The sequence below is a fragment of the Solanum stenotomum genome, chromosome 1 (assembly GCF_019186545.1).
Source record: "Solanum stenotomum isolate F172 chromosome 1, ASM1918654v1, whole genome shotgun sequence".
Taxonomy (NCBI): domain Eukaryota; kingdom Viridiplantae; phylum Streptophyta; class Magnoliopsida; order Solanales; family Solanaceae; genus Solanum; species Solanum stenotomum.
The window spans coordinates 43,619,213-43,641,001 of NC_064282.1; the positions used below are offsets into that span (position 1 = coordinate 43,619,213).

The 21,789-nt window shown below is 36.4% G+C and overlaps 1 protein-coding gene and 2 pseudogenes across 1 annotated transcript; 2 read left to right on the forward strand and 1 right to left on the reverse strand.

Moving 5' to 3' along the window:
* The first annotated feature begins 468 nt into the window (after positions 1 to 468).
* LOC125853135 (uncharacterized) lies at positions 469 to 1,290 on the forward strand. The gene is made up of 2 exons (XM_049532839.1): positions 469 to 867; positions 1,075 to 1,290. Exons 1-2 carry the CDS (start codon positions 469 to 471, stop codon positions 1,288 to 1,290), a joined length of 615 nt encoding a protein of 204 aa, XP_049388796.1.
* A 5,128-nt stretch (positions 1,291 to 6,418) lies between these two features.
* On the reverse strand, positions 6,419 to 8,155 carry LOC125853190 (vacuolar protein sorting-associated protein 32 homolog 2-like; annotated as a pseudogene).
* Positions 8,154 to 21,789, forward strand: part of LOC125853200 (meiosis-specific protein ASY3-like) — a 17,337-nt pseudogene continuing 3,701 nt past the window's right edge.

Sequence of the window (21,789 nt, forward strand, 5' to 3'; positions counted from 1 at the left end):
ATCTATATCTAATGTAGTAATTCTAGATTGATTGGTTGAATGTGATCTATAGCCTTGAAAGGCAAAACATGAGAATTGACTGTGTATGAGACTTGTGTGTATACCATTGGATTGCTTTGATAGTAAAGTAACTACATTATAATCTAATTGTTGTCTTAATTGGATGATTATCCTCATGTACACACTTAGGTACGAATAGCTTATAATGTGAAAGGTTTGTCACATATAGTGGTTCCAAGGGTTGAAGACTAGTCTCCCCTAATGAACCTAGGAGCTTTAGAGTGAGTTATGGGATAGAGTGTCAAGACATTCTTCCTTTAATATAAATTTAAGTCAAGACTTAATATAAACTTAATGGGAGTTATGCTTAGTTCTGAGTGGATAGTGATATGAGATGGAAGCCCTCACGATAGTAGAAGCCGGGTTTCTAGGAACAATCTCTTGGGATGGAAGCCCTCACGTTCCACAATGGGTGTGTGCTATGGATGTGACAAAAGTGGACATCAATTGAAAGATTGTCCAACTTGTGCGGCCAAAGGAAAAGAGGGTAACCAAGCTACACCAAGTGGTTCTAATGTCGATGCTCCCAAGAAGAACCGCTTCTATGCTCTCCAATCTAGAAATGATCTAGAGGGGTCCCCGAACGTTGTTACCGGTATATTGCAAGTATTTTCAATTGATGTTTATGCATTATTAGACCCTGGTTCCACTTTCTCTTTTGTTACTCCTTTTGTGGTAATGAAATTTGAGGTACCTCCCGAAGAATTAAAAGAACCTTTTTCCGTGTCTACCCCGGCAGGTGAATCAGTTGTAGCTAAAAGAGTGTATAGTATATCTCCTATCTCTTTGCCTTATAGAGTCACTTTGGTAGATTTGGTTGAATTAGATATGATGGACTTTGATGTCATTTTGGGGATGGATTGGCTTCATGCTTGTTTTGCTTCCATTGATTGTAGAACTCGGGTAGTAAAGTTTGAATTTCCAAATGAGCCCATTTTAAAATGGAAGGGGGGAAATTCAATCCCTAGAGGTCAATTCATTTCATGTCTAAAGGCTTGTAAAATGATTTCTAAGAGGTGCATCTATCATATTGTAAGGGTTAAGGACATTGAGTCCGAGACCCCTCCTTTAGAGTTGGTCCCCATAGTGAGGGAGTTTTCGAAAGTCTTTCCTGATGGATTGCCCGCAATTCCTCCCGAACGGGAAATAGACTTCGACATTGATCTTTTGTCGGATACTCAACCCATATCAATTCCCCCTTACCAGATTGCTCCAGCCAAATTAAATTAAAAGACTTGAAAGCACAACTTAAAGATTTGCTAGACAAGGGTTTTATACAACCAAGTATATCTCCATGGGGTACCCCGGTTTTGTTTGTGAAGAAGAAAGATGGGTCCCTTAGGATATGTATTGATTACTGCCAATTGAATAAAGTCACTATAAAGAACAAGTACCCTCTCCCTAGAATTGATGATTTGTTTGACCAACTCCAAGGAGCGAGTTACTTTTCAAAGATTGAACTAATGTTGGGCTACAACCAACTTAAGGAGAGGGAGGTTGACATTCATAAGACGGCCTTCCGAACAAGATATGGTCACTAAGAATTCCTAGTCATGTCTTTTAGGTTGACCAACACCCCGACGGCCTTCATGGATCTTATAAATAAGGTGTTTAGACAATATCTTTATTCATTTGTGATCATTTTTATTGACGATATCTTGATCTATTCTAAGAGTGAGTGTGACCACATGAAACATTTGAGGATGGTATTACAAGTTCTTAAGGACCAACAATAGCATGCTAAGCTTAGCAAGTGCGAATTTTGGCTAAGGTCAGTATCTTTCCTAGGTCATATTGTGTCAAGCATGGGTATAGAAGTTGATCCTAAGAAAACGGACGCGGTTAAGAGTTGGCCTAGACCCCTAAGTCCCACCGACATCCTAAGCTTTTTGGGTTTGGCCGGTTACTATCGGAGGTTTGTTGAGGGTTTCTCCTCTATCGCTTCTCCATTAACGACCTTAACCCAAAAGAAGCCCAAATTTGAGTGGACGGTGGCTTGTGAGAAAATCTTCCAAGAATTGAAAGATAGGCTCACATTCGCTCCGGTGTTGACCTTACCGGAGGGTACCGATGGGTTTGTAGTATATTGTGATACATCTCGAGTGGGTTTGGGATGTGTTCTCATGCAACATGGTAAGGTGATTTCCTATGCTTCAAGGCAACTCAAGATTCATGAAAAGAATTATCCAACTCATGATCTCGAACTAGCGGTGGTGGTGTTTGCTTTAAAGATATGGAGACACTATCTATATAGGGTACATGTTGATGTGTTTACCGACCATAAGAGCCTTCAATATGTATTTAGCCAAAAAGTCTTGAACCTCCGACAAAGAAGGTGGTTAGAACTTTTGAAGGATTATGACATGAGTGTCCTTTACCACCCCGACAAAGACAACGTATTTGCGGATGCCTTAAATAGAATGTCCATGGGTACTGTGGGTCATATAGAAGATGAGAAGAAGGAATTGGTTCGTGATATGCGTAGGTTAGCCCATCTAGGTGTCCAAATCGTGGATTTCTCCAAGGGTGGATTCATGGTTCATCATAGTTCCGAATTTTCCTTTGTGGTTGATATAAAGTCTAAGCAACATCTTGATCCTATTTTGATGGAATTGAAAAATAAATTCTCAATAAGTCCATTGAGGTTTTCTCTCAAAGGGGATATGGGGTGCTTAGGTACCAAGGTAGGTTGTGTGTTCTGAATGATAATGGTTTGAGGGAGAAAATATTAGAAGAAGCTAATGGTTCGCGGTATTCTATTCATCAGGGAGCCACCAAGATATATCGTGACCTACGGGAAGTCTATTGGTAGAATGGTATGAAGAAGGATATAGCGGGTTTTATGGCAAAATGCCCAAATTGTCACCAAGTCAAGGCCGAGCACATGAAACCGGGAGGTTTGCTCCAAGATATGAATATTCGCACTTGGAAGTGGGAGGAGGTGAATATGGATTTTGTTGTGGGGTTGCCTCTAACGCGAAGGAAACACGATTTTATACCAGTCATTGTTGATAGGATGACGAAATCAACCAATTTCCTTCCCATCAAGACTACTTTCTCGGCTGAAGACTATGCTAACTTGTACATCAATGGTGTAGTGAAGTTGCATGGGGTTCCTTTGTCCATCATATCGAATAGAGGTACTCAATTCACATCACATTTTTGGAAGGCATTTCAACAAGGACTTGGTACCAATGTAAAACTTAGTACCGCCTTCCACCCTCAAATGGATGGTCAAGCAAAACGGACCATTCAAACCTTGGAGGATATGTTGAGTGCAAGTGTGATTGATTTCAAGGGTAATTGGGACGATCATCTTCCTTTGATAGAATTTGCCTACAACAATAGTTACCACTCCAGCATTGACATGGCTCCGTTTGAAGCACTATATGAGAGAAGGTGTAGATCTCTGGTTGGGTGGTTTAAGGTAGGTGAGTTTTCTCTAATTGGTCCCGAAGTAGTTTATGATGCCATTGAGAAAGTTTGACGCATTAGAGAAAGATTGAAGACGACCCAAAGTTGGCAAAAGTCTTATACCGACAATAGAAGAAAGAATCTTCAGTTTGAGGTTGGTGACTGGGTCTACTTGAAAATCTTGCCTATGAAAGGTGTGATGAGGTTTGGCAAGAAGGGGAAACTTAGTCCCCGGTATGTAGGGCCATACCAAATCTTGAAGGGTATCGGGAAAGTTGCTTATGAATTAGAGTTGCGAAACGAATTGGCCCCGGTTCACCCGGTGTTTCATGTTTTCATGCTTAAGAAATGTATTGTTGATCCGGTGTCCATCCTTTCTTTAGAGGGTTTAGTAGTTGATGAGAACCTCTCTTAAGAAGAGGTCCCGGTTGAGATTTTTGACCAGCAAGTGAAGAAGTTAAGGAACAAAGAAGTAGCTTCCGTTAAGGTCGTGTGGAGGAACCACCTAGTTGAGGGTGCTACATGGAAGGCCGATGCCGATATGAAGTCCCGTTACCCTCATCTATTTGTTTCTACCCCTATCCAAACTTGAGGTAAGAAATTCCTCTTGAGTTCTTAGTATTTTGGGAGTCTTGTGTAATGTTTTAGTTTTGCATGATTTCCTTGTATAGGCATGTTCTAGATGAAATTCATGTTTAGTCTTAATTGAGCTTTCATGAATTATATGTTTTCCATGATGAATTGCATTGTGTATGATGTTGACATATGTGACTTTATGAGATCAGTTGATGAACATGTTTAGATATGTTGTGATGAAATGACTTGTTGCCTTAATATTATTGTGATTGAGCTTGATTGTGTTGAAGAAGGTAGTTCCTCCCAGTTTTGTATGAAATGGAAACTTTGGTGCATCATGAAGTTGTGGATGTAGTTCCTACATCTTGTTGTTGCATTGAGCTTATGATGTTTCCTCCTATGATTTGTACCTTTTGTGATGTCTAGTATGATGGGATGATAGTTTTTAGTCTTTATCCCTTTAATACGTTTAAAGTGTCATTCGGGGACGAATATTCCTAAGGGAGGGATAATGTAACAAACCCGGAAAATCAATAGGCTAAATAAGAGCCTCATCGTGTGAGTTGGTATAACTTTAAGTCGGTGTCTTGGTTGAGTTAGGATTAATGGGCATGTTTACGTAACATCCGGAGATGTTTAAAGACCTAACTAAAGCTAAAATGAGGAAGGTAAACATCTAGGATGAAGGTGAGGACCTAAATTATCAACGAAGGGTGAAGGACAACCTTGTTTGCTCTTTGGATAGGTTGGCGATTGTCAGCATTGTTTATTTTGGCTGTTTTAGGGGTTTTAAAGGGTTTTTAGGTGCCTTTTTAGGATTTAGGGTTTCTTAGGATTTCAAGTTTTTTTTTTTTGGAGTTAAGGGTTTATGTTTTAGGGTTTAGTGATTAAGCCCTAAGGTATAGGGATGGGTATAGTCCATATAGCTTAGGCTCTACTTTTAGGATTTTTTGAGGATTTAGGCCCTTATTTATAAGGTATAGAGTTTTGGTCTAACGATATAGACACTACAACATTTTATGCCTTGAACAACCCCAAAAAAGTGTGGCCTAAACTATCGATAAGTGTTGCCTTTGATCAAAGGGCACACTTTTCGACTTTAGGCAACACTTTTGAGTGGGTGGCCAAAAGAAGCGTAACCTTTTATCTATAGCCACACTTTTCAAACGTCACCTGACTTGCCACGCTCCTATTAGATAGTAAAGACTACGCTTGTCACGACCATTCAACAACACTTTCACATCCTAAAGCTACACTTACAACGTGTTGATTTTTCCCTTTTAAGCTATACTTTTTTAACGTGGCTCAGGGATAAAATATTGAATTTTTGATACATCATAAAATCGTTGTTATTTCAAGCATTTGAAGTTATAATATATTTTGATGATATCAAAAACTAAATTAGCTAATAAATATCCAAAAAAAATCAAATTTTATATATATTTGCAATGGACTTCACTTAGTCATGTACTACACATACTAATAAAATATATGTATCAAAATACGCACTTACAATGAACTTTACAAATTAATAGGCATTATAATTATCCAAAATTCTTCATCATTCGCATCAATAGCTCAAATTAATTGTCTGCCACTATTGTCAATTGCATCACCATTCACCTACATTATCCTACACATTAAAATACATTAATTTAATAATTAGTTAGAAATAAAACTCAGATCACCCGTAAAATTGTGGTAAAAGTATGCTTCTATCTAGAAAAAATTAACAGTTTTCTAAGGGAATCATGATAACCACCAACAATCTGAACAAAAAAACACCTAATATACTAGCATAACGAATAATTCAAAAATGAAATAGATTTCATAATTGTATAACCAGTGACTAATCATTAAGTTTATCACCGACACAAGGTCTAAAGAACATGCTGTCTTTATGCACCAGAAATTTCCGTCATTTTATATATTCTCAATCTAAGACTCTTTGAGGAGTACAACAAAATTCTTACTAGTAGAAGAGTCAACTTATCAGCACCTTTAGCTCATACATATATTCATGGCAAACAGTGCGAACGTATTTGTAAGGTTCAAAGGTCTAACAAACAAAATTTAAACACCCCACTATGATAACATTCCGACAAGTAACTTAAGCCACACTTTCATCACGTTAGTGAACCAACAAAATCATTAAACATAGTGAGTACCTTGAGGAAATACACTTGCAGCAGAGTACTTATTCATCAGCTCTGCAAATTTTAACTTTCTGGTGTCCTATTCTGATCTTTGTCTGGAAAATAAGAAATGCAAATATTCTGAAACAAAGTTTAGGTAAGAGGGACATACACTTCATCACAAAGCAACTTCATTCAGCATATCTCATAAAAATTCACTTCTGAACATGAACCACAAATTCTGGTGTCCATAAAATTCACCATTTTCTGCAACACCAATATGTACACAGCCCTATATATTAACCCACATAGATATCGAGAAATGTGAAAGCATTTTCAGTAGTTTCTTACATGCGTACAACCAGTCTCTATATGTAACCTACCTGTGATAATACCTGCAGAAAAACAAATACGATCACAAACCAATAAAGGACCATATATAGCAATTGCATTCTAGCACTTCCAGCCAAGTAATCTGGACCAAATGATTGTAAATACAACTAGATACACTCTATGAAAATGGAAGTAAGGACTCCAACAATTCATATAAAAAAATGTTTGCAAGTCTTTTGGTGGAATCTTTCAAACACAGGACCTCACATTTCACCAATCTGTAAGTTACTAGCTAAAAGTCACACGCATACATAATTCTGGTAGTTATAGTTACCAGTTAAAATAAAAGACAGACTAGCTCAAAGAGCCATCTCTGCTTGCAATGCAAAATGTTCATCTTCTTCAGCTCTATGCTTCTAAGGAATGGGCCGAGTAGGTTGCTTCCCTGTAGGAACATGGACTGGAGCAGCAAGAGCTTTAGTAGTTGCTGGTTGAAGCAGTTGCTCTTCTAATTCTTCAAGTTCTACCTCCAATTCATCCTGCAACAACAACATGCTAGAACTAGCAGAAATACATACGCATTTTACGTGATAAAGTACTCTTGCATAAAATATAAATTGTCCAACAAATGAAGTCCATAGAGCTAATAGGGAAAGCATAATCTAGCATTAGATCGGGAACCTCATCAAAATCAGCTGCGGTACCAATTGAAGTAGCAAAAGCCTCCTGTATTTGTTTTATATTCTCTGTCTGTTCATTTATTTCATCCATTGTCTAGTCCACATCATCAATATTTCTATAAATAAAATGCATTGTATAATCAGAGAAAAGAAACAATAATAACCCAATATACTCCAGACATCACATGAATGAAGTATAGGGTAAGAGAAAATGATAGAAAAAATAGACATGTGCTTTAGTAATTTGACGATAACTATATAGAGTGACTTTGTTTCTTGCGTTGCTTTCTGCATTATTCACATTTCAGAAGCTCCAGTTCGCAAAGAATCAACAGTTTCTCCTTGACATTTAAGAGATTTGATGCTTATTGCTATTGAATTCACTCTTTAAAGTCCCTTGTCTACCATCCTTAGAACAAAGTAGTTTCTCAAATTCAATTTCTCCTTAAAACATGAAATACTTAGCAATTTTCACTAGCGTTTTTTGGCAATTCAGGATATCAAACTCAAAGCAAAGTTTAATGTCATTAAAAAAACCAAAGAGTAACACAAAAAGATAAATTGGAAGATACCTTAAAATGAATATTTATGTCAAATATTTCTGTCAAAAAAGAACCATACTTGAGGAGATTGCAAAGGATACTACTCTGGAACTGGTAGTAGCTGCACATATACAGATAAGTATTCTCTAGCAAATCTTTTTATGGAGGAATAAGGCAAATGAGAAAACAGATCTTTCTCTAAATAACCTAAGGAAGCTAAAATATTGCTTAATGTAGACAACATACAAGCTCCGAAAATCAGTTTTAGTCTAAAAAAAATTCAAATAGATGACAATAAATGAAGAAAAACACTACTCCAACATAAGAATTTTAACAGTGTTAAAAACACGAAAGTTGTCAGTATCTAATATAGCATATATAAACAAACCTCTCCACTCAGTGGATCTGATGTCATGTTGGTATGCTCTGAAAGTTAGATTTTGAAACGCTTTTATTTTTTCTTGTTAGGAACTTGTCTGGGACGCTTGGAGTTTTGGCAGCAATAACCACCAATCCAGTCAATCTAGAAAGATGTCCATTGGAATTGTAATAGATTCAGTTTCAAAATGCAGAACTCAAAAAGTAAAGCAAGCTGAAGATTAGACTCACTTGGCAGCAGTTAAAATTTCTAGCGAAGAGATATCGGTTGACAATGGGACGACAATGGCTCAGAAAACATCAAGCAAGGGGAATTTTATGAATAACAGAAAAAAGAAGGAATTAACGAACACTTCTGATCAGAAATCAAAGAGAGCCCACAGAGAAGCAAACATCTCCTTGGATATCCACTAAAACCCTCCACCATGAACAAACTTCAGAGGCAGATACTCAAGTAGACAAACCTTCAATTGCACAGGGTGTAGTTGAGATGTGCAACACATCACACAGAGTGGAGGTAGGACCAGCAAAGTGTTCCTTAAGGTCTTTCTTAACCTATAAAAGGACTTTGCAGTTTGACAAATCCAAGCTGATAAAGGAGGATGCTTCTATAGAGAGAAGGGGAAAATATGCATCCAAGGTTGCTTTGGAAGACATGCCTGAGAAATAAGTCAAAGGAAAAACTACCAAAGCAGAAAATACAGGCAATGCATATTTGAGATTGAAGCTTCAGGAAATCTTAGGAACTGTTTCTTCCCCAACCAAGCACTGTCCAAATTCTCTAGTTCTAGAGAAGGGTGCAAAAGCCTTGAAACCAGAGCAAAAAGAAAGTGGAAATCATGTTGGTGAGCCTAAGCAAAATTCAGAGACTATAGAAAGTGATACCCAAAGTCATGAGTACGCTATTAATAGACCAACTACTCCTTTAGATTGAAAAAGAGCTCCTGCTGAGTTAAAATCACAAAATAAAAGCGACCACCAGCATGTAAAGAGGACCACTTAGAGAAAAATGTCTTCCTTCCTAAAGATCTGTTGTCTAGGACTTTACGTGATGCTAGCACTGGTATTCCTTTGATGATATATGGAAGGAGAGGCAAAAGGAAGAGTCGCCACATGGAAGCACCTCAGGTTGGCGAGCAGACCAATAAAATGAAAGATGAAGACACAAGCAATAATTGTAAAAGAGTACCAGTTCCTGAGAAATTTGTATATCCTGGTGATGGATTTACTTTATTTCTGGAGAAAAATGACGAGATGGTAACCCAGAATCCCCTGTTGTGGAAATGACTGAGCAGCTGAGAAATCTACAAGAACATATAGATCAGAAAGGAAACTCAGTAGAAAAATTCAAGAAAAAAGCATTGGACTCGAAGTGTGACAACCAAAGCCCAGTTTTTGCTTTGAAAACACCTGGCAGAAAATCTTTTTCTAGGATTTGCACCAAGAAGCAATCTGGGGCATCTGCATGCTGATGATCATATAGATATAACATCAAAAACTGAGGTCATTTGTAAGGTCAAGAGCTTTGATCGATTTAGATGAGAATATAAGTCCAATACACCCCATGAATCATCAGATGATGCAGGATATTTGAAAAATTCTCCTTTTCTCGAATCAAGACGTATCATTGAAGAAGATACACAGATTAAGTTTTCCGAACCATCATCCATGGAAAGTGATCCTGAGGACTCTGAAGACAGTTCCAATATTCAAGTTGATATACAACAACCTTCGTCTCCTGAAATTTTTAATACCGGGGAACAACCTCCTCGACCAAACAAAAAGCTCTTCAACAAAGGTTGTGCTAATATTTCTGGAGTTAGTCTTGCTGCAGCTTCTTCTAAAGTATTGATCGTAGGAAGTTTGAAAGGCATTTAGAACAGAATGAAGAGGATGGTCTAACTAGTGCCATCACCTTATTTGCTTTCTTATTAGAGAAAGTTAGAAGCAAACTAATGTCTATGACCAACCAAAGATCTGCTGAGATCTTGGTCAGTTGCTGAGAATGTATATATGCAGTCGCAGAATGCTGAATTTCAGATTCAAGCAGACATGGGGAGAATAACCAATCTGAATAAATCAAAGAGAAATCATGTAAAAGACGTACTGCAAGAGAAACAACAGCATCTGAGTGCCATATACGAACAATTTAAAGAAGAGGTCACTCGTCATCTCCAGGATTGCAAGAGCACACTTGAATCTCTAGAACCACATGATCGTGCATTGCTTGCATCAACATGTGAAGGAAGGTTAGATCCGAGGAGTAGATATTTACTCTGTTTCTTTATATTTTAAATTTTATGTCTAACAAGCAGAGCACCAACAAGACGCAGGCCTGAGCCAAATTACTTATCATCTAACCCAATTTTGACCTATATTTATACTAGTCGAATTTTTGACACATTAAATATAGGTTGAGTTAGTTTGAGCCAATTTTCTTTAGTTGGTTCTTAACAAGCTCAAATTCAACAAAACCACCCGATTGTCACCACTACAGATCCACCAGGTGTCCTGGTATCAGTTAAGATCAGAGAGCCATAACTGAAGTATCATGTTTGAGATAGGTGTATCAGCATATTCTTTTATAAAAGACGGAAGTGTCAAGATATGGTTCAATAAGTTATTAAGTTCACATGAAAGATACAGAAAACTAACAGACCGATCAGTATCAGATGTCAGCATCTTGTAGGAATTCAACATTTGTTCGGACTTTTTCCGTTCAAGCCGTCATCATAGAAAGACTCATCAGCATACCCAAAGAGCAGCCATCTTCGTAAGCCAGTATCTTGGCAGTGGTTTACCCAAGTCTGTCCATTCATAATCTCCACCAGGATTGCAAAAACAACGGATAAAATTGCATGTCGTTCCACGGGAGCATGATTGTCAACACATGTGTGTAATTATGTTAAAAGATAGGAAGTACATAAGATCTTAATATCAGATTCAGGTAAACAGTAAAGATGTTCGTTAATTAATTTACTCCCTACAAGTACTGCTGACAAAAAACAGAGAGTAACAAAGTCATTAACATAGAACTCAAGCGAGAGTAGGGAGATTTAAGGTATACCTTAAGCTTCGATATCATGAATTCCCCACATATGGCAACTTTCCATTTGGTTTCGCTAACAAACTCGCATGTGACCTATCAACTTTCCATAAAGACTATGCAGGTATAACGAACTAAATCCCATACATGAAGATCCGCATTTGGGCATTTAGTATTGGACAAAGTACTATTTTCAATAGATAAATAAATAACCCTCAAAGTTGCTAAACATAAAGCAGAGAACATAATTGTAGTGAAGCTTATTAAATAGAAGCAAATTAATAAATAGGCAAAAAAACTAAACTCCAACAAGTCCCTTTATGTCAGTTATGCAAATAGGTATATACTCTCTTAGATAATGGTAATACGGTTTCGGAGGTTTAACTTAAGATACAAAAAGTGTGACACTAAAACCACTGCCATCTACTTTAAACAATTGTAAGCTGCAGGCTGAGATCAATAATTTGGAAAACACAAACTAATTTATGAAGTCAAAGAAGAACGTGATATGCTATATTTTCAACTTGATTATGCATACATATTCAAAATTTAGAACTAAATTGGAATAGTTTGTTTGACCATTTGTCTCCACTGACAAATTTTATGTGCATTCTCTCTGCATTGTGATCATTGTCAAACCAGAACATGCTTTTACGTCTCTATGAAGCATCCACAACAATGTCCCCAACTGCTAAAAAGTTTAACCGAATCCCCAAAAATGCAAGATTCTCTTTGCTTGTTTTAGAATTGACTACCATACTAGGATTGGGAGGGTCAGTCACTTCAGATTAGCTTTTATAACAAAAAAATGCTAGTAAACTTTTGACTTCTTTCATAACCTCCTCAAATTTATTTCACGTCACACAATGTCTATTGTACAAACATCCATTAACCTTCAATTTAACCCCATAAATAAGAAGCTACAACCAATAAAGTAAGTACATTATACACAACCCACATAACTCAAAGTTTACTACTACGTAAATAACGAGAAGAGGATGTGGAAGTACATTTGGCGCCAATTATGTGTACCTGCCATTGTTTTGCCTTTTCTTCCTCATCTTCCACTCTCCTTTATTCTTTTTCTTCTACTTCTTGAGCTTCCTTTCAAGCCAGTGCTTCGAGAATGATCCTCTCTCTTTCCTCAAATAAAAACTTTCAGATAAATATTTCAATATTGGCTTGCTTCTCATGTCCATGCTACCTTAAACTAAAAAGCAACTTACTCATAAATAGTCATAGATAATCTAAAAGAAAACAAAATGAAGCAAAACATTTCAAAACTCAATTTACAGTACCACTCCAAAACACCTTACAACCTTAAATTGACAACAAGCTTAAACTATATGTAATATAATGAAATCAAAATTGTGAAGATTATTTAGATCTAAAGTTGCATCTAACATTTGAAAAATGCATAAAATGAAAAGGTAATCATGTAAATTAAGATTTTTCAATACCAGCAATAGAGAAAGACAGTTGAACGAGAAGAAGGCTGGCATATATGAGTTGAATGACTAAATCTATCTCCGTCACCACAGCCCATATCCGCTTCAGTAGACTCCCCAACTCCTCCAATCGATGTCGGAATTCTTCGAACTAATTCTTCTTTTTCCCAAATGAAGGCGTAGAAGAAGTAGGAAACTTACCATCCATCATCAAAGAAGAGAGAAATGTACAGTAACCATTTCCTTGTCCCACTCACAAATTCATCTCATAAAAGCCTAACTTACTTTAAATTCCGTCTTAATGCAACCTTATTAATCCCATAATCAAGGCAAATTGCCTACTATTCTACAATTCCCAACACATTGAATATCCTATTCCCTGTTCACAGTTCAAATCTTAAATTGACCTCATAAAAAACCGTAACAAACTTCAAATTCCATCAAAAAATCAAAATAACAAAAAAATAAAAAACCCCATGAAGAAAACATTTGAACAGATCTGAAAAGGGTTTGCAACACTGATACCTGAATATAGGAATTAGAAGCCAAAGAGAAAGTTAATGAATAAAATCTTCAAAGCTATGTATGTTATTTGGGCAGTTTCTTTGTGTATTGTTTCTGGTGAAGAGAATCTCTTACGAGAGTTCACTAATTTGGAGGAGAAGTAATAGTATTTTTATTTGGAGCAAACATCTTTTATGAGTGTTTTTTTTTGCCAATCAGAAATTGGAGGGAGAATAAAATATTTAGGAAGGAATAAAATAATTTAGTGAAAAAATTGGAAATATTTTACGAAACATATAAGGTCAATCTTATAAAGTGTTGTTTTTAGAACTATAAAAATAGCATGCTTAAAAGTGTAGTCATATGTGTAAATAGGTGTTGTCAATTATATCATAATTTTACAACGTTTATAAAGTGTAGCCTATACTACTAAAGAACATGTTTTACAATTGTTGCCAATATAATCGTTGTCAAAAGCTAAAAACTAAAGCTACATTTTAAAAGTGTACCGAAATATATTTTTGGCAACACTTTACAAGTGTTGTCTAGATTTAGTGTGGCCTTAGGACTAAAATGGTGTAGTGAGATTTAAAAGTTTAGGGTTATTTAGGTTTTTTTTTAGGGTTTATAGTTTAGGGTCTATTAGTTTAGAGTATAGGGTTTAGGGCTTTGGGTTATTTAGGTTTAGGGGTTCTTAAGGTTTTCTTTAGGGTGTTTTTAGGGTTCTTTTTTTATGGTTTAAGGGTTTTTAGTGTTTTATTGGGTTAGGGTTTCTCAGGGTTTTTAGGGATCTTTTAGGGTTTCATGGGGTTTATTTGTCTTTCTTAGGGCATTGTTTAGATTTTATGCCTTACGGTTTATGGTTTAGTCCCTAAGGTTTAGGGTTTAAGACCTAATGTATAGGGTTGGGTATAGTCCTTAAGGCTTAGGCCCTATGGTTTAGTCTTTTTTAGGGTTTAGGATTTAGGCCCTAAGGTTTAGGGTATAGAGTTTATGTCCTATGATTCAGGGTATGAAGTTTAGTCTTTTTAGGGTGTTTTTAGTGATTCTTGGGGTTTTTTAGGTATAGGATTTTTTTAGTGTTTTGGGTTTAAGGCTTTGGGTTCTTTAGGTTTAGGTATTTTTAAGGTTTCCTCGATGGTATTTTTAGGGTTTTTAGGGAATTTTGAGGTTCTTAAAGGGTTTAGGTATTGTTAGGGTTTATTAAATTTTTTGTGAGGGTTTAGGATTTCTTCAAGTTTCGTAGGGTTTAGAGTTTTGATTTTAGGCCTTTGGCCCAAATGTTTAGGGTTTAGGGTTTAAGCCCTAAGGTATTGGGTTAAGTATTGTCTTGAAGGTTTAGACCCTATGATTTAGGAATTTTTTAGGGCTTAGGGTTTAGGCCCTTAGGTTTAGGGGTTTTAGGGTTTTTAAGGGTTTTTTTGTTTTTGTTTTTTAGGGTTTAGGGTTTTAGGCTTTGGGTTCTCTAGGTGTAGAGGTTTTTAAGGTTTTCTTTAGGGTGTTTTAGGCGTTTTTAAGCGTTTTAAGGTTTTTTTAAGGGTTTTGGGTTTCTGAGATTTTTTTTAGGTTTACGATTTCTTGGGGTTTCTTAGGGGTTTTTAGGGCTAAGGGTTTAGATTTTAGACCTTAAGGCTTATGGTTTATGACTTGGGGTTTAGGGTTTAAGACCTAATGTATAGGGTTTAGTGTAGTTCTTATGGCTTAGGCCCTACAATTTAAGTTTTTTTATGGTTTAGGATTTAGGCCCGAAGGTTTAGGGTTTAAAGTTTAGGGTTTTTAGCAGTTTTTACTGTTTTTTTAAGGTTTGAAATGTACGGTTTTTAAGGGTTTAGGGTTTAAGCCTTTGGTTTCTTTAGGTTTAGGGGTTTTAAAGTTTTCTTTAGAATTTTTTTTTGAGTTTTTTTAGGGGCTTTAGGGTTTTTAGGGTTTAGCGTTTCATAGGGGTTGTAATATTTTTTTTGGAATTTAGGGTTTCTTGGGGTTTTCTTTGGGTTTTTTAGGGCTTAGGGTTTAGATTTTAGGTTTTACGGTTTAGGGTTTACGATTTAGGGTTTATGGTTTAAGCCCTAAGGTATAGGGTTGAGCATAGTCCTTAAGCCTTAGGCGTAACTTTTAGAGTTTTTTAGGGTTTAGGATTTAGTTCATAAGGTGTAGGGTATAGAGTATCGGTCCTACGATTTAGGGTTCAATGATAAAGGCTTTTAGGGTGTTTAATTAGGATTTATAGTGTAGGGTTTTTAGGTTTTGGGTTTAGGGTTTATGACATTGGGTTATTTAGGTTTATGGGTTTCAAAGGTTTTCTTTAGGGTGTTTTAAGAATTTTTTAGGGTTTTAGGGATGTTTACTTTTTAAGGTTTTATGGTTTCTTAGTATTTTCCAACGGTTTTTTAGGGTTTAGAATTTCTTGGGGTTTTTTAGTGGTTCTTAGGGCTACGGGTTTATATTTTTAGGCCTTGAGGTTTAGGATTTATGATTTAGGATTTAGGGTTTAAGCCTCTTAAGGCTTAGGCCCTACGGTTTAGGTTTTTTTTAATGGTTTAGGATTTAGGCCCGAAGGTTTAGGGTATAGAGTTTAGGTCCTACAGTTTAGGGTTTTTAGGGTTATTGTTAGGATTTCTTTGGGTTTTTTAGGGTTTAAAGTGTAGAGTTTTGTAGAGTTCAGAGTTTAAGGCATTGGTTTCTTTAGGTTTAGAGGTTTTAAAGTTTTCTTTAAGGTGTTTTTAGGGTTTGGTCTTTTCTTGGGGTTTAGGGTTTCTTAGGATTTTTAATTTTTTTTTTTGTTTTTAGGGTTTGTTTGGGTCTAGGGTTTAGTGTTTTGACTTCAAGTCTTAAGGATTATGGTTAAAGGTTATGATTTAGGGTTTAGGGTTTAAGCCCTCTATAAGCTTGGGTAGAGTCCTTAAGGCTTAGTCCCTACTTCTAGGGCTTTTTTAGGATTTAGGATTTAATTCCTAAGGTGTAGGGTATAGAGTTTCGGTCCTATGATTTAGGGGTTTTAAGATTTTTTTAGGGTTTAGATTTTAAAGTATTTGTCACGAGTCAAGGGTACCCCGCAGATGTAACAAGGCACACAGAACCCTGAAAGGTACCATGTAAGCCACATAGCATATCATAACATAAAACTATAGAATAATAAAGAGTAAAAACACATTTAAGTCCAAAAATCTTTATAAAGAAAAGCGGAAGTCTAGACTTGTCTCAATTAACCATCTATTACAATGCTTGAGTCAAAATAGGGTCACAACCCAAAACAACATAATCTGAAAGTGAAGGTACAAGAATCAAACCACAATGATAAAATACCATCCTCCAATCATGAGGACTCACCAAAAGCAAGGAGAAATGAGCAAATCCAAGCTCTTGCAACAATGGGGACAACCTTGAGAGTCGGACCCTAGACTTGGGGAAAAATGTAGGAAACTATGGGTTAATACAAAAATTCACTAAATATGATAGTCATGCACAAAATCATGAAAACATACTAAAAGAGGCATTTTAGTTGAATCCATGCCATTTACTAGTGTAAAGCATCATTTTGGAGATAATGAAAAAACATAAGTCATAAGCATAATCAACTCATACATCATTATATCATAATTGGAACATACCATAAATACCCTCAAAGCATACTTGTGCAATGCATGAATAAGATCCCAAAATCCCACCAACACTAAGTAAAGGTTCTTGAGTAACTATAGTTCATATTTCGTATTATTGTTCATACTATCATAAAGGGATATTAGCCTTAACCGACAAAGACCATGTGAGCTTACCATGGAATCCGGTGTCTACCCCACATTGAAAAGGGGTTGTCCTACTTGCCTAAGGTAGAACCATTCTCTAAGCTTAGGTGGATCCACTAGCTAAAGACCTATGTGGGTACATAGTTATGGGATAGGGAGATTGCTACTGGAAACCCGAAATCAACTGAGGTATAAGGTTTCCATCTCATGAGATACATACTTTGGGAACCTGGACTCAACTATGGTAGAAGGAACCCACTTGGAAAGCCGGACTGAACTAGTTTAAAAGCTTTCATCTCATATTCATATTCTCTTGGTGCTAAACATCAATTCCCATAGATTACATATTAAGTCTTGACTTAAGCGCATATTCATGGAAGAATGTCTTGACACTCAATCCAACATAATTCATACTATAATTCATAGATTCAATAGGTGAGAATAGCCCTTCAACCTTAGAATCATCATATTGTAAGAAAACCTTTCACATGATATCATACTCATACATAAGTGTGTACATGAGGAATAACATCCAACAACACAACAACTAGATCATAATCATATTCATATTCACTTTACTCTCAAAGTGCTCACAAAGCATATACATAAATCTCATAATCATGCATATTTATCATACTTTGCCCTTCAAGGACCATAGATCACAATCCATCAACACATCTCCGATTACTACATTAGACATGGATGATAACATAATTGAAGTAGTTCAGTTACTACATGCATAAATCTATCATATTCTACTTGCATCAATCAATACCCACACTTTGAGATCTAAATTGGGAAAATAGGGGCATTCATGGATTCTTGGGAGATTCAACATAACACCATATAAAACCATCAATTTATCCATAACAAAACATATTTCAATAACGAATTTAAAAGGAATCCATGTGATTGAAGTCAAACCCTAACTTTTAGGATTTCTAGCTTCGAAATTGGGGCTTTTGGAAGGGCTCCATGGATGAAGGAATACCATACCTTAGCTTTGAATTCCAATGAAATTTAAAGGAAAAGGTGCTCCTTCAAACCCTAGCTTCACCTTTCTTCTTCATCTTCTTCTTTGGAGTTCTAGAGAGAGTTTTGGGGGGAAAGTTGGTTTTGATTTGGGATTTTGTAATTATGAGGAAGATGACTTAATTTAGAGGTCTCAAAACTATATATAGTTAGTTTAATTTAGAGTAAAACAACGTTACGTTGTATTAAATAAAAATACAAAACCCTAAAGTACCCCTCAACTAACTGTAAAAAATGGTTCCAGGTCAGCACCCACAACCCCTCACGGATGAACCATTGTTGGACCCACATCCCATGCTGGTGAAGCGTGGGTCAAAGTCTGAGACCTCATTCTGTGGGTTCCATGTACGGCCCATCACCCACGAGGCATGGGGAGGCCTACAAGGTGTACCTTCATAAATTTGCCCTCCAAGGCTGCGAATCAATATCAACCCAAACATCTAGAATACTACATTATATAAGGGAAATATCATGATTAAATAACTCAATCAATATAGACATAATCAATTTAACATGCTTCCATAATCAATCAACAAAAATCATAAAGTCACAACTTAGTATTTTGGGGGATTCATGGGTTCATAGGGGAAATTCATCATAAATCAACATTAATTCATCAATTGAATCATAATTCATCATAAATCAATCATTGAAAATGTTTTGAAATTGACCACATGACTTAGATTGAAACCCTAACTTTTGGGGGAATTTGGAAGCTTTGGAATCAATTTTTTTTTTTTGAGGGACTCTATGGGTGAAAGCTACCCATAGATGAAAAGCAACCATACCTTAATTGAGTTTTCCCTTAATTTGTGACGAAATACCTTGGCTCTTGAAGCCCAAACCTCCACTTCTTCTTCTTCTTCTTCTTTAGGAACTTCTAGAGAGAGAAATTTTAGAAAAGATGAACTCTTTTGGGTTAGATTTGGGCTTTTGGGACTAATATAGTAATCGGGTGTTTAATGACCTAAAATAATTTTTATATATGAAATAAACAATATAAATTGACCCCATAAAATAACTAATTAATTTGGAAATTACTAAAAACCCCTTGACTTGGCAGCCCCTTCCCAGGGGCCACGCCCACCTTCACAACCCGTCAAGGGCACCACGGCTCATGGTGGTGCCTGTGGTCCGTTTACCAGTATCCTCCCCCAACTTGACAAGCTCCCAAGAGGCTAAGGCAACCCCATGAGCCTTCCCACGGTCCGTGGTCATGACCAAGCCGTGAAGTAGCTCGTGAAGGGAAGCCTTGGCTTGGGCAGTTTTTGGGGCACATTTCCTCACCAACCATGGGTGGAACCACGACTCTTGGTGGCCACCACGGGTCATGAAGATCCTCGTGGTCATGGTAGGCAGTGGCTAGGTGCTTTTTAGGCAGCCTTGGCCCCCTAGCTATGGCCCTCACCAAAAATCCTTGGCCCTTTCCCTCAACCCTTGACGTTAACCCTCACGTTTAGTCTCTAGTTTAACCTACTAATTTCTGAGGTCTTACATCTCCCTGTTGGGAACATTCATCCTCGAATGATGATCTAGACACATTATGAATTAAAAACTCAAAACTAGCAGCCAATCATTCATGAAACATCAAAATAATGCACAATTCAAACTAGGAAACATCAACTCCATCTCTAAAATTTAATCAATGCAATACAAGGAAGTAGGAACAACATCTAACAACCAAATATGCATGAGACTCAAAATTTCTCATCTTCATAGGAGGAATGATTTAACGTTTCAGGCACACCTCATTCAATTTTAGGTGTAAACGATCGTTAAGAAATATAACCCAACAAATGAGTTGGGGTCGAACCCACAGGGAGTGGTACGTGTTCAAAGTTCAGTTATGAAGTAAAAATGTGATTTAACTAGCTATAGGAATAAATATTATCAGAAAATACATGAATCAAATTAAAAAGAGTTGACATGAATGTCAGATGGAGGGTTTTGGTTTGCAATTTTCAACTACAAAATAGTCTCACAAAACTTATAACAATACGGAGAGATATTCTCAGGATGTGATTGATTATAGGCAAATTTTGATATACGGGTAATTGTAACTACTAGGGAACAACTAAATATCAACGGGTAGGCTAGACTATAAGGGAGATAGATTTCTCTCGAACAACTATGTTGAATTAGGTGATTTCATTTGAACATCAACAAGCATAGCAATGAAGAACAACCCAGACCTTACTACATCCACTCTATTGAGCTAGATGGGTAGGATTGGTGTAGCGACCCTAAAAATAGATAGGTGAAACTAGAGCCTAACGTATAAATTTTTAAAGTTTAAGCATAAATTGGAAGTAGTCACTTTTGAAAAAAAAATGGTTCAGAATCTGGAAATTGGCTAAGTTCAAAATCTGGAAATTCGGCCAAGTGTGGAAATCAGTGAGTTTTTGGCCAACTTTGAGCAGTCATAACTCCTAGCTCAGGATGATCCAGGAGTAGTTCCAGTTATGTTTGGAAAGCCATTGGAACGATCTTTCCAATGCCGCCGAGTTTGCTCGATTTCGAGTTCGTATGTGCGAGTTATGCCCTTTGAAAGTTGGGCAGTTGGCAAGGAGTCCGTCCGGAAATTTAAGGGCATTTTGGTCTTTTCACAAATCTTTTCTTTTGAGGTTATATTATTGTGTTAGGCTGATTGTGGGTCATTTTGTTCCATTTTAAAAGAGTTAGGGTTAGGGTTCTTGAGAGAAGAAGAGAGGAGAAGAAGAAGAAGAAGAAGTTGGAGCTAGAGTTGATGATTTTGAGTTCTTTCTTCTTCAATTTTTCGTGGGCTTTCAACTTAGAGGTATGGTGACCCTTGATCCTTGATCAATCTTTCTTTCAAGGAGTCCAATCAAAAGTGTTTCAAAGAACAAAATCTCAAATTCTAATCTAAGCATGGGTTCATTGGCAAAACGTTTTCTAAGCCATTATATTGATGAATTAATGTTTTTAAGATGATTTCATATGGAATTCCTTGAAGAACCCATGTTTTCCCTAAATTCCTAAATTTGCTAATGAAGTGGGTTTAATGCCTATGATTTAATGTTGATGAAATTGTGTTTAGATTGGATTGTATTGTTGATTTATATGGTTTTCTATACCTATTTATGATGAATTGTTGGTATATGGATGAATTGAGGATTGTGGCCTTATGGGCAAGTTATGATGAATTCTCTTGTGGTAAGTAAAATGGTTGGGACTTGAGTGTTGTTGATTATGGCTTTAGAGGATGGTAAGTTGGCTTAATCTCTTATTATGGATAAAATTGTTCTTGCTTAGTTTGATCCACTTATGGTGGAGGTGTTTAATTATGGAATGTATTACGAACATGGACTTGAAGGCATTATCTATTGAATTAAAATGTTATCAAGTTATGAAATGTTATTGTACTATGTGAAGGTATTCTTATGGTTATAGGGTGATCTTGTACAAAGTGTTATTGTATTGTATATTATATATGAATGAGGCTATATGTAAAGTCCTATATGAAGCTATATGTAAAGTTTTATGTGAAGCTTTATGTGTGAAGGTATGATGTGAATGAGTTTATGTGATCTTGTGATGATCCTATGTAAAGTGAATAACATTGTGATTTAAAGTATGATTTTTCTCATGATGTATATATATGAAATGATGTTGGATTATGAAGTATCCTTGAATGAAAATGTTGTGACTTGGTTGGTAGACTAAAGTGTCCCTCCTTGTTACTTAAAGTCTTGAATGCATGAATGTGTGAAGTGGGCTAGAACTAAGAAATGGTGCCCTTTTCTATAAATGCTAAAAGAGGAATTCTAGGCCAAGACTTGAATCGGCAAAACTAAGAAATGGTGCCCTTTCATAAGTCTAGCTTTCCTAAGTAAATGTATAACCTTGAAGGATGGGCCTTAGGGCGAAGTTCCCTTCT

Bases quoted from the DNA above. Each gene is read 5' to 3' on its own strand.
- LOC125853135 (XM_049532839.1), top strand. From the start codon at position 469: ATGGGTGTGTGCTATGGATGTGACAAAAGTGGACATCAATTGAAAGAT. The intron at 868-1,074 runs GTAGATTTGGTT...ATGATTTCTAAG, and splicing joins TGCCTTATAGAGTCACTTTG to AGGTGCATCTATCATATTGT.